Raw genomic sequence first — 14379 nt, forward strand, 5'->3', positions numbered from 1 at the left:
AATTTGCGTGTAGTTTATTTAATAGAGTGATTATACATGATTTTATTTATTTATATCATTAAGCTCCAAAATAAAGTAGCTAAAAGCTTAAATTTGAAAACCTTCACCTGATCAATTAAACTTCAGTCATGATGAATGAACAAGGCTTATCGAACATGAACTTTCTAAAGTTGTAAACTCACGTTTGTATTAAAGAGTATTTTTAATAAACCATATTATAATTAATGACATTAAATCTGTCTGTCTTTAATATTATTCCTTTAATTATTGTTTTAATAATAGTAAATAAACCCATTTATCCACAATGAGGTCTTAAATTCCTAGATTATTAGCGAGTTTTAATTGTTTGAAATGTTTGGAAACAAAAAAATGATTTAAAAATACGAATTAAGTAAAATCATATTGAATTATAGGATAGAAAAAAACGCTATATTATCTATACAATTTAAATTTTAAATATAATAGAATTAAACCAGTGGACTAGGTTCATTTCTAAAAATGATTGAATATTTGTAAATTCGCATCACATCATACCATTATTAAAGTAATACTGTATATATAAAGCAACATTATTGTCATTTTATAATTAATCAAATATTCTTTAACTAATCAATATTCTTTCATAAAGTCATAAATTCTAATATCTAAATCAATATATCTTTGAACTTTAATATTATGTAACTCCAATTCCCTCACTTCGTCTTTCAAATCAAACAATTCTTTCTCAAGATCCCTAATAGCTAAATACTTGACTCTCATAATACAATAGTCCTTTATGCAATGTAAAATATCATCACCACCATATTGTAGTATTACCAATTTATTAATAAAACTATATTGAGAATTTTCTAAGAATACTTTAAAATCCTCTTTTTCAATGTTTAAATCCAAACTTATGTAATCTAATTTAGAAGGGAGAACTTGTCCTAGATTTTTTAATATGATTGAACTACTAATTGGTGGAAATATTTTGATTGAAAGATAATTGAGATTTTGTTTAATATTTTCAATTAAATTGATTTTTTGATAAGTAGAATTCTTATTTTCATCATACTCACTAAAATAAAGAAAATTGATATTATTACAATAGTTTAATAATTGTGATATATCATGATTACAATAATAAACTTGACACCCGCCAAAATTTTCTAAATAATCACCACATTTTAGTAATAATTGTTGTAATGACTCAAATTGTGGTACCTCATTTAAAATTAAAGATTTTAATTTAAATGGTTTAGTTGAATTAATAATTTGTTGAATAAAATTACTATTCAAAAATGAACAATAAATAATATGAACAGTTTCTAAAACATTTAATTGTTCAAATATTTTATCAAGATTGTTCATTAATTTTAATTTAATTTGATATAAAACGATTGTATTTAAAGTATTTGAACAATTATGATCTTTTGATAATAATAATGATTGATATAAAGATAAATAATTGATACTTAAGTCAAATAAGAAAATTTTTTTAAGATTTTGATGTGAATGAATTATTTGCGATATATGATTATTAATTACCGTATTTTCTTCATATTTGTAGATATGAAGTTTCAAATTTCTAACGTTTTGAATAAAATTTTGATTTTGTAAAATTAACTCAAGATTATTCTCAAGATATGTATCATATTTACTACCTGAAATCTCAATTACAAGAGTATTTAAATTTACTTCATTTTCAATAAAAATTTTAAATAATGACATATGAACTAATTTCTTAAAATTTTTTTCAGAATCATATAATATATTTTCGGGTTTTAAATTATAAATAGCATAATCTAACCATGTATCAACAAATAAAATAAAATTATGTGTATTCAAATATTTTAAAAACTTGAGATAATCAAACAGCAACATATTCTTTGAAGGTAATGAATTATTAATAATTTTATATTCATATAATTTCATTTTAAAATCATCATTTAAATTATTCAAGTAAATTTTAATAATTTTAATAATTATATGGCTACTGGTACTAATCAAAAATGGTTCCTCCCATAATAATGGAATTGCTAAACGACACCATAATCTGTTTACTAAAATACATGAATATAAAGTTGAAAAATCTTTCTGAAAATATTTTATAACATCATATGTTAATTCAGGTAAATCTCCTGAAAATATTTTTGAACATGACATATTTGTAATTGAAAGTGAAAAGTGAAAAGTTAGGTTTTCGGAGCAATGATTCCGATATTGTCGCACAATTTATACAATTAATGTTGGCTAATTATGTGTAACATGTTTCAAAAATTAGGTGCAACTTTAACAGGATTATATGATCGGCATATAAATCTCGCTTTTTTAAATTTTTGGTAACGTCACAGTCGTAAGGTTACACAGAATTTATTTATATAGATGATCTAAACAGTTACACACGCTTTTTTTAAATTTTCAAAAATTAGGAATTGAAAATGGAATCACTAAACGATTACATAATCTACCGACTAAAATGCATGTATATAATGTTAAAAATCATTCTGAAAAATTTTAAAATTTTATGATTCACAAGTTAATTCGGGCAAATCTTCTGAAATGATCTGATCACTTATACCTCTCTTCTACGCTAATATAACAAATTCCTACATATGAAAGTACATGAATTATACTCGCTTGTTTTTCCAAAAAAAAAAAAAATTGGACAAATTATTAAATAGGATTTTGAGCATTTAAATAAATTTCATAGCAATTTACTTATGACTCTTACTCCTATAAAATTTATAATTTACAATGTAAAATGAGCAAAAAACAATACTGTAATTCCCATTTTTTAAAAAAATAATGTTCTAAAAGCAAATTTATATTATTTGAATTTCCCTCTAAAGCATAGCTGAATTATCGAGTAAAATGTAAAAATTCTTTGCTGTTTCAGGTTTTATCTCCACTATCTGCTAGAAAAGTAGTAGTGGCTGTGTTAGACTAAATATAGATAATCATAAAAAATAATGCGGTATAATAAAACAGGTAAATAACTCGCTTTATAACATTATAAGAAACTTCGTTAACATATGAAAATCTGGTATAACTCGGGAAAATTTTATATATCGTGGTAAATTGTATAATACTTGTATTATGGATAACGAATGTCACCTTTAAGTCAATTAAAATTTTTTTTTTCTTTTAGTTTTTTGAATTTATTTTAGAATTTTTTTAACTATCACTAAAGGGTGATGATCACCAGTGACTGAAATTATGACAATCGACCAGCATTAAAAAAATATGGTACTAGTAAAAATTGATAATTCTGGCCAATGATGATGATCACTCCTAGTGGTTTAAAGTAAAAACCTTTATTTTAAAGCTAAAAAATCACTTTTAAATATCATGTCATGTAACACTATAGAAGTTGAATTTTCAATGAAAAATTCTATCTCGAAATTTTTCTTAGGTTTATTGAATATAATAATAGAATTTCAAAAAATAATAATGCTATTATTATAATAAAAATAAAAATAAATAGTGCGAAAATACATTTGTTATAAAAATTTAACTATATTACTTTTTTACTTTAATAAATTAAACATGTTATTGATTCAATATTAATGTTCAGCACGTAGTACACTTATAACTTATTAGTCAAAATCAATTTCTAAGAAAAATGCATATTGAAATAATTATGGAATATACCGAAATATACTCACCCACATATTGTGCACGCTAATTCACTATCATTATCGCGATGACAGCCGTGATAGACTGTTAATGAGATCATGACCATTGTTCCAGATGGTGGAAGGTTGCGAGGATCATAAGGTATTTTGCATGGTATGTGGATTGCTTCCAACATACGTACTGTTTGTATTAAACATATCACTACTATAACCGTTCATGAAGATAGGTTCAATGACGTATATATAATAGGCATGTTCTATACTGAAATCATATGCAGATCTATCGATGCCCGAATCTAGTCCTTCGAAGGTGGCGGTAATAACAGGCACATTATTAGAATCAACACCACATCGAGCATCTGTAAGCATAGCAGAAGTTTCGCGTTTACAATCATGTTTAATACTAGTAGAGTGGAATTATACTATATTATACTTACAGTTCTTCCATAGCACCCAAAGTAGCTTCCTTTGATTCACATTTTTTGACCACAACTGCACGGTATTCATGACTAGAGATGGGGAATAACTAAAAAAAAGTGATTTTTGTTATAAAAAAATGGCAGATTCGGGTTAAAAAAATGTTATAGCGTTTTTATATATAAATTGTGGTAGAAAACGCGAAAATATTTTTTTAAGTTTATATTTTTATCTTAAAGAATGTTGTTCTACCTATTCTTTCAAATAGTTAATGTGCTTTATTATTACTGATTTTTCATCTTATAAAACTCTACTATCTTTAGTAACAGCTATATATCCAAATTAAAATTATTAATTAATTCTATAGCAACAGAATCTTTGAAATAATTAATATAATAGTTGAAATTTAAAAAGAAATAACTAGAATATGCGATTTGCCGGGGGACTTCGTCCCCCAAATATAACATTATAATTAAAAAATTCTTTGATATAAATAAATTGAATTGTATGTAAAATCACTAAAATATTACTGAATAATAAAATTTTATTATAATTAGACCCTATAAAAAATCATGTTTTTAATAAAGCTTTATACAATTTTTTCTTAAAAATAATATTTCTAATCTATATAGGAATACGGAAAATACACAATTCCATATTACAAAATGCATCATTTGCATGATTTGACCATAATTTATGCTGAATTTATATTGATTTGATCACAGAAATTACATAATTTAAGCATAGAATTTACATGATTTGGTTAATGAATTTACTTCTTAAATTACAATTATTAATATTAGTTGCATTTATATGAATTTGATTTTAATAATATTTTATTAAATTATTAAATCAAATATAAAAATAAAAAAAAATCCTTAGTATCAATGTGATTATAATTAGCCAATGATATAAATTAATTCTTATGATTTAAAATAATGATGTAAATTGTAATAAGTGTTTTAAAGTTAATACAGCTACAAAAAAATGAAATCTTATAAAAATTAATATTCAAGTAGAATCAACCCACCTGAACAAACTTTCAATTAATAAATAAAGTTGATTTCATTTGTCCAAAGTAGATATATTACGCTCTAAATTAAAAAAAAACAGAAAAGAGAGTTAATATCATTAAGAAAAATGCAATTTTCTTTAAGCACTACACCTACATTCATGAAAATTAATATTCAAGTGGTTTCAACCCACTTGACCAATTTTTAATTAATAAATGAAGTTGATTTCATTTGTCCAAAGTAGAGATATTATGCTCTAAATTAAAAAAAAAACAGAAAAGAGAGTTAATATCATCAGAAAATGCAATTTTCTCCAAGTACAGTAGTGGTCATAAGTATCCCACCCCTCATAATTTCTGAAATCAAATAATAACACCCACTAAAATTTTTTGGGATTCAAGTATAATGCTAACCTTGATCGTGTGTAAAATTTTAAATTTGTATGATGCATATTTTAGGAGTTAGATGATCAGTAAATTTTGTGTCTCTAAAAATTTTATTTTTTTTTACACATATATTTTCATTCCTTTATTATTTCACGCCTTAGTCTTCTAAATATAAAAATTTTTTTTTTGAATATATTAATTTCAAGAGTTACTACACATTTTCCTTAAATTTTTTACCAGATAAAATACATATTTGGGAAATTTCAATTATATCATATTTTTCCTTTTATTTATTCATAATTTTTGATTGTGTTTTGAATTATCAACTTTATGCAAGGTTCATTCTAAGTTATATTTGCTAAAAATATCATAGGAATAAGCCAAGAGATCTCCTTTATAGGTACTATGCATAAAATGAGTGTCAAAACTTTATTTAAGTAAAAATTGGTTTACTAAATCTCAGAGCTAAAAAAATGATTAAAATAACGGATTTTTTATAGATAGCATGATTTTTTTCATTATTATGTCTTTATTTTGATGGTATTTTTGGCCAAATAAAAAATTATAATCCTAACTATAATGAATGTAAGTAACTATTTTTTCAAAATTTCGCTTTAGTACTATTGAATATTTACGTGCAAAATATTATTTATTAAAAAAGATCAGCATTTTGCAGCTAAAAATTCACCAATCATCTAACTCCTATAATATACATCATACGAACTTAAAATTTTACACGTGATCAAGGTTAGTATTATACTTGAATCCCAAAAAATTTTAATAGGTGTTATTATTTGATTTTAAAAATTATGAGGGGTGGGATACTTATGACCACTACTGTACTACACCTACATTCATGAAAATTAATATTCAAGTAGAATCAACCCACTTGAACAACATTCAATTAATAAATAAAGTTGATTTCATTTGTCCAAAGTGGATATATTACGCTCTAAATTAAAAAAAAACAGAAAAGAGAGTTAATATCATCAAGAAAAATGCAATCTTCTCTAAGCACTACACCTATATTCATGAAAATTAATATTCAAGTAGAATCAACACACCTGAACAACTTTCAATTAATAAATAAAGCCGATTTTATTTGTCCAAAGTGGAGATATTATACTCTAAATTAAAAAAACAGAAAAGAGAGTTAATATCATCAAGAAAAATGCACTAAGTACTACACCTATGTTCGTGAAAATTAATATTCAAGTAGAATCAACCCACCTGAACAACTTTCAATTAATAAATAAAGTTGATTTCATTTGTCCAAAGTGGAGATATTACGCTCTAAATTAAAAAAAAACAGAAAAGAGAGTTAATATCATCAAGAAAAATGCAATCTTCTCTAAGTACTACACTTATATTCATGAAAATTAATATTCAAGCAGATCAACCCACCTGAACAACTTTCAATTAATAAATGAAGTTGATTTCATTTGTCCAAAGTGGAGATATTACGCTCTAAATTAAAAAAAACAGAAAAGAGAGTTAATATTATCAAGAAAAATGCAATCTTCTCTAAGCACTACACCTATATTCATGAAAATTAATATTTAAGTAGAATCAACCCGCCTGAACAACTTTCAATTAATAAATGAAGTTGATTTCATTTGTCCAAAGTGGAGATATTACGCTCTAAATTAAAAAAACAGAAAAGAGAGTTAATATCATCAAGAAAAATGCAATCTTCTCTAAGCACTACATTATATTCATGAAAATTAATATTCAAGTGCTTTTAACCCGCCTGAACAACATTCAATTAATAAATAAAGTTGATTTCATTTGTCCAAAGTGGAGATTATAGTGTGTTTGGAAAAAGAAGTTTAATTTAAAAAAATTTTATATAAAAAAAAATGTAATATAAAAATTAAGAACTGAGTTGACAAAAATTTGAAATAACATGAATTTTAAATTAATTCTTTCATTAATTATAAATTCAAGTAGTTTAAAAATAAAAATAGTAAAAAAAATATTTTTTATGAAATATCACAGTATTTTTTAAAAGAAATACACTTATAATTTTAATTTGTAATTATGTAATATCCAAATATTTAATCTTACAAATAGAAAAAAATGTAAAAAAATTTTATGATGTTTTTATAAAAAGAAAAAATTTTAAATTTTTGAAAAAAAATTTCGTCTAACACTTTTTTAATTGATTATCACAAGATCTGCATGATCATCTATACGTTTTTAATTTTTTAACTTTATTTATTTCTTAGTAAATAATGATCAAAAAATTAAATACAACTAGAATTTGGGGGACTTCGTCCCCCAAGTATATCATTTGTTCATATATGCCAATTTTTGGAATTAGCACTTTTTGATTCTAAGAAACAAACTTTACCAAATTACCAGTTGCACAAAATAATAATCTATGAATAAAATTGTTAATCATATTTTTTTTAATACACCATTATTAAAATTTAAATAATCAGAATAAAATTCTTGGAACAAAATTGCAAATAACTTGATGTCTATATAAGATAAATGGATGAATTTATATTCATCCAAAAGAGAAAATTAAGACCTATCTAATGAATCCAAAAACAAATGAATTGATTCACTGGTTGCTGAGCAAATGCATTCAATATATTTTTTTTTTAATTTTTATCTTTGATTGTTGATATCACCATGCCTAGTAATGCTAAAATAAAGTACATTCTTACCTTTCAAATGAGTTTAAAATTATTTGATTAGCATATGTGAATGCCAAGATATTAATGAACTTGTTAATTGCATAAACTGACATAAAGTTATCATTTCTTATCAAAAAAAAAATTTTAGAATCTTATTAACTTAAAAAAAATTAAAAATCTTATATCATAGCTTATATTTTTAATATTTTCAGTTATATAAAAAAAAGTAGGAAACTGAAGTTAATACAAATAAAAAATAATTTTTTCTTATGAAAAATAATTTTTTTTTTACTTACTGTTTAAAATAACCACTTTATATATTTATTAATTTTTTTTAACAAAAAAGTGATTGAAAAGTGATTGAAAAAAGAATTGGTTATTATGTTTGTTTTTGAATATAATAAAAAAAATTTTTTTATTTTCTGATAAATTTGGATTATCTGAACATATAACACATATTTAATTTTTACTAACTGAAAGTTTCTTATTGTGAAGTTTAAAAATTGATAAGTATTGAATAAAAAGTAAAATAATTCTACAAAAAATAATATAGCATTGAATAATACAATGAGAAATTTTTGAGTGAATAATGTTCAGTAAATGTCAATAATCAGTACATAATATTATTTTGCGTATTGTTTAAAGCTCCCGACCAAATGGTTCCAATTTTTATTTTTTTTGATAATGTGTCAAAATAACTCGCCATCTATCGATGCTAAAATGATGATTTTGGCATCATTTGAAAGCTCTCGATAAGAGGATTCTAATGAGCTCTTAATCAACTTTCTACGATCACTGGATGGTGAGTTATTACGTGAAAACAATTCTGACCAATTAAAAAAGAATTGAAAATTGGAACTGTTCGGAGCTTTTTTATTATTCAATTGAAATGATCAACGCACTAGTATTATTGGTTTAATTTTTTAATATAAAAGTTATATTGTAATGGATAAAATTAGAGCTCCGAACGGTATTAACAGGTCCGTCTCAGACTCTGTCAACTATAACTAAACGTTAGGGAGTCAATAGCTATAACGTAGTTTATATCAGCAAGACACGCAAAAACACAATACGCAAAATATAACACAATCACAGTTCGTTTTTAATATAAGAGTTTATTAAATAGTTAATACAAGTTAATCCCTAACTTATACTATCTATTTTCTATCTATCTGACACACTGACACACACTTTAACTTAAGAAAAATCAAAAGATATTTATATAAAAATAAAATATAAAGAAAATAATATAACTAAAATAAATAAAGTAAATAAAATAAATGTAATAAATAAAAGAAATAATAAAAATAATAAAAATAACATAAATAATATAAATAACAAAAATAACAATTGTAACGTTAATCAGATCTACAAAATTATTTGATTACATAATGATTGATCTACTAATTAATCATCTGATTTTTGAATCACGTGATTTTTACTGCGCCATAATCTTCGTTATCAAATCTCCCTCACTAAATTTTGAGTTCCCACGAAAAATAATTAAAGCCAAATAAATTTTATCTTTTCTTTTCACTTCACTCCCAACCCGCTAGTAAATGAAAAAAACTGGTCATCCATGTAATACCAAAACAGTAGGCCCTCGAAAGGGACACGAACCAAAGTCCATGTAAAGCTAAGGTATTAGCCTTCTCAAATGTGGCCATCAAATGATCAGGACACGGGTGACATTGATCCTGGGAAGAAATTCATTATCAATTTAAAAGAAAATCATGAATTATGGGATCGGGATGGGCTGGTAAATCATCAGAAAATTGTTGTAAGTTTTTTTTTTTTTTTTTTCCATAAATGTTGAAAATCTGGTAACCTAATTAAGATTTTTCTCGTCTCCTTTCTTTTCTCGTCATCATGGTATACAAGAAATACAATAACCAGAAATCTACGCCAAGAGAACGTATCAGACTAACTAAAAAGAAAAATAAATGTAGTTCTCAAAAAACCCATAATAAGCGGTTTTTTGTTCGCAAATCTAAGAAAGAAAAAGAAGAAGGAAAGGAAACGCAAAAATTATCACAAAGGGCAGTTCGAGTGGCCTCTGAATTTTTTCTTCAAAACAGGGAACTTCGTGAAGAAATAATTCAACTACGTCAAGAAGTTCAAGAACTTCAGGAGGAAGTACAAGTCCGAGAAGATTTTTCGATTATAAAATTTTCTCAAGAATCTCAGGTGCGACAAGAACTTCAACAACAAGTTCAACAACTGCAACAACAATTATCGTCGCTCCAGGAGCAACTCCAAGAAGCTTCGTCACGTGACGAATTAGTTGAACAACAACAAGCTCCTCCTCCTCCTCCTCTTACTAGTTCCGAACAGTATCAACTGGTTGCCGAGAATGAAATTATGTTGAATGATATCCAGGAATGTGACGATTTCATTCAACGGCTTAAAAATGAGAGAGTAAATGAACATCTTGCTTTTCGTCGGCAAATTTCAGCTTTGAAGGAAGATTGCAATAGGTTGCGTCGGGAAAGAAATGCTGCACACCATAGGGCTGAAGGGATGATAGTTTTGCTTAGAAATAGAGATAATTCTCGTAATCCTCCTTCTTCCGTATAATTTTCTTTTCTATTATGTAATCATCTTTTATTATTTTGTTATATAATAAATATAATATATATATGAAAAAAAAATTTTTTTTTTTTTTTTTCGTAAAATTTTGTAAATTTTCTGGGGCATTGAGTCGCATATTCATGCTGATCATTTTTGATCAATTTGTTCAACATAAAAACTAATTTGATTTGTCGATCGTCATTGATTTCTAATTTTGTCAATCATTCACGATTAATTTATCGATTTTAAGGATTATCATTAACTAAATTCAGCTCCACATAATAATCGAAATTCTTGTGACTTTAACTTTTTCAACATCATAAAAGTTACTAATTTTGTTCTAAATATTTGTTCTACTCCTATATTAAGAAAAATATGATAGGTCCTAATACATCCTTGATAAAAGTGTGTCGTCATTCTAGATCTAAATAAAGTTTTCTGAGCACGTGATAATATTTGATTTTCTAATAATTGTCCAAGTTTATAAGCATAAAATAAAGTGTATTGTCTCCTTTTTAGTCGTGAATATCTTTGTAATAATTGATAGTATTGGATAAATTTTTGGTCTGATGATGATTCGTCATTTACAGGATCTACAGGAAAAATTATTTCTATTGGTTCAATTTCCATTAAATCGTTGAAAATATCTACTGGAGTCATTTTGAAAATTATTTCTTATTTACTGAACGTCTAGTCTTTTATATTATTTATAACAACCATAGGTTGCCAATTTTGTCGATCATGATATAATTTAAGTAACGTTCCATTAACTGGAGTTATTAAAACTCATCCTTCCAAAGTTCTTAATTTGTATGATCCATTTAATAAAACTTGATGGATGTAAAATGGTCCTTTCCATTTAGGGTCTAATTTTCCAGACCATTGTTTTTCTTTAGCTGCATTAAAATAAAGAACTTTGTCTCCTATTTGGTAAGAAATATTTTTCTTTAATTTTGCGTCATGTCGATCCTTTTGTTTTTGCTGTGATTTATTGATCTGCACACGTGCCTCTTCTCTGATTTGTGGTACATCATCAATTAAATGTTTGACACGTTTTAATAAAGTATCAGAATTATTACACAAATTATCATCATTATCTATTGGTAATTTTGCTGATCGTCCATATACTAAAAAGAAAGGTTCTATTTTTGTTGAAGAATTTTTACTGGTTCTATATGCAAATAAAATTGGTGCGATAAATAAATCCCATTCATCAGTATCTGTTGCAGTTTTTGCTAAGCTTCACATAGTGTTCTATTAAATCGTTCCACTAATCCATTTGTTTGTGGATGATAAGGAGTAGAAAAATGATGTTTAATTTGAAATCGCTGGGTAAGACTGTCGATCATTTTATTATTGAAATGAGATCCTCTATCTGATAAAATTCTTGAAGGACATCCATGTTGACAAATAATATTTTCATAAATAAAGGTAGCAACATTTTCTGCTGTAGCTTCTGATAAGGCTTTCGCTTCAGGCCATTTTGTTAAATAATCTATTGCGACTACAATATATCTATTACCTTTTTTAGAGCGTGGTAAAGGTCCTACTATATCTATTCCAATTTGATAAAAAGGTTCAAAGGCAGGTATTGGGTGTAATGGTTCTGTTCTTTTATACTTTCCCCTTCTTTGACATTGATCACATGCTTGAACATACGCTCTTATATTTTCATACATTTAAGGCCAGTAATACCTGGAACGTATTTTCTCAAACATTATATCTGTAGCAAAATGTCCAGCTGTTGGATCATTATGCATCATAAAAAGAACAGGTTCTGCTTCATAGTTTCTGATTACTCTGAGTAAATTGTTTTGTTGTCTTTTGTCTATTTTGTAGATAAAGTTATTTTTGATGATAAAATTTTTAGAAAAATTAATAAATTTGCGCTTTTGTTGTGTTGTTAAATTTGGTGGTAATTGTTGTGATTGTAAATATTGATAAAGGTTTTGGTATTGTTGTAGTTCCATATTGTTTTGATTGATTATTATTAAAGGTTTTGTTGTTTTAATTGGTTAATAATTGAATTGGATAATTATATAGATAATAAATAAATAATAATAATAAATAATAAAATAAAAAAAGAAAATTTAATAAAGATGGGAAAAGAAATTAAATCGATATTTCCTTTGAGAGTGTTCCCAAAATGGTTCATTAATTAAATATTCAGGTTTAAATTCAGGTTGAATAATGTTGAATTTCTTAGGAATTCTTTGTGGTCTACTATATCCATCATTTTGTACTTCATAAATATTCTTTTCTTCGCCAATAATTGCTAGAAAACATTCAGCTGAATTAATAGGTTCTTCTGTTGGATTAATTCTTGAGAGAGCATCTGCATTGGCATTGGCTTTTCCAGCTCTATGCTGAATAGTAAAATCATATTGCTGTAGTTGCATAATCCATCTCGCTCTCCTTCCAGTTGGAATTTTTGAAGTTTGTAACCATTTGAGGGCAGAATGGTTAGTAACTACTGAGAAAGGTAATAATCCTAAATAATGCTGAAAATAATTAATTGCCCATACAATAGCCAAACATTCTAGGTCTGTTACAGCATAGTTTTGTTCATGTTTATTTAAACTTCTACTTGCATAAGCAACTACATATTCTTTTCCTTCTTTATCTTTTTGAGAGAGTACAGCTCCTAATCCTGTTCCAGAAGCATCAGTATATAAAATAAAAGGTTGTTCAAAGTCGGGATACCTCAAAATAGGTGCTGAGATTAATCTTTCTTTCAGGTGTTCAAATGCTTTCTGTTGCTTCTCTGTCCATTGAAATGGAGTTTCTTTTTGTAATAACTTAGAGATAGGCTTCGCAATTTTAGAAAAATCCTTGATAAATTTTCTGTAATAGGAGAATAATCCTAAAACCGATCTAATTTCAGTAACAGAGGTGGGTGCAGGAAAATTTCTAATCTTCTCTATTTTTGAAGGATCAACTCTTATACCATCTCTTCCTACGATATGTCCAAGGAAAGCAATACTAGGAAGGCAAAAATAACATTTCTTCAGCTTAATTTTTAAATTAGCATTTCTGAGCGCTTGGAAAACTTGAGTAATATTATCCAGATGTTGTTCAAAGGTCTTTGAGTAAATAATTATGTCATCTAAATAAACAGCCACGAATTTTCCCAAAAACTCTTGTAATACATAGTTCATTAACCTTTGGAAGGTTCCTGGAGCATTCCTCAATCCAAAAGGCATGACGTTAAATTCATATAATCCAAAATCTGTTATAAAAGCTGTTTTTTTCTTGTCTTTAGGATCCATTTCCACTTGCCAAAAGCCACTAGCAAGGTCTAATGTAGAAAACCAATTAGCAGTTCTGAAGGATTCAAGCAAATCATCGATACGAGGTAAGGGATATGCGTCAGGTTTTGTAACTTTATTGAGCGGTCTATAATCAACACACATTCGCAGGTCTCCTCCTTTCTTGTTTACTATTACTACTGGTGCAGCCCATGGGCTCATGGATTTCTTTATCATTCCTTGTTGTTCCAACTTCTTTATTTCTTCTCTAAGGAATTCTTTCTTCTTAGGGTTAGTTCTGTAGGGACTTCTTGCTTGAGGTGCAGCATCTCCAGTGTGGATTTGATGTTTAATTATTCCAGTTCTCCCAATATCAGTCTGGCTCTTTGCACAAATATCTTCATTGTTGTTCAATACTTGTTGGAATCGTGTCTGTTGATGATCTGTAAGCGGTCCAACATGTAGGTCTTTTTGGATATTCC

The 14379-nt window shown here is 26.4% G+C and overlaps 2 protein-coding genes across 2 annotated transcripts; both read right to left on the reverse strand.

Annotated features, from left to right (window-relative positions):
- Positions 1–609: 609 nt before the first annotated feature.
- On the reverse strand, positions 610–2145 carry OCT59_010601 (uncharacterized protein; the record flags this gene model as incomplete). The annotated part of the gene is made up of 1 exon (XM_025326967.1): positions 610–2145. One exon carries the CDS (start codon positions 2143–2145, stop codon positions 610–612), a length of 1536 nt encoding a protein of 511 aa, XP_025173601.1.
- Positions 2146–3752: 1607 nt separating this feature from the next.
- Positions 3753–3986, reverse strand: OCT59_010602 (uncharacterized protein; the record flags this gene model as incomplete). Its single annotated transcript, XM_066136022.1, has 1 exon — positions 3753–3986. One exon carries the CDS (start codon positions 3984–3986, stop codon positions 3753–3755), a length of 234 nt encoding a protein of 77 aa, XP_066000697.1.
- Positions 3987–14379: the final 10393 nt, after the last annotated feature.

Source organism: Rhizophagus irregularis, chromosome 19, assembly GCF_026210795.1.
Source record: "Rhizophagus irregularis chromosome 19, complete sequence".
Taxonomy (NCBI): domain Eukaryota; kingdom Fungi; phylum Glomeromycota; class Glomeromycetes; order Glomerales; family Glomeraceae; genus Rhizophagus; species Rhizophagus irregularis.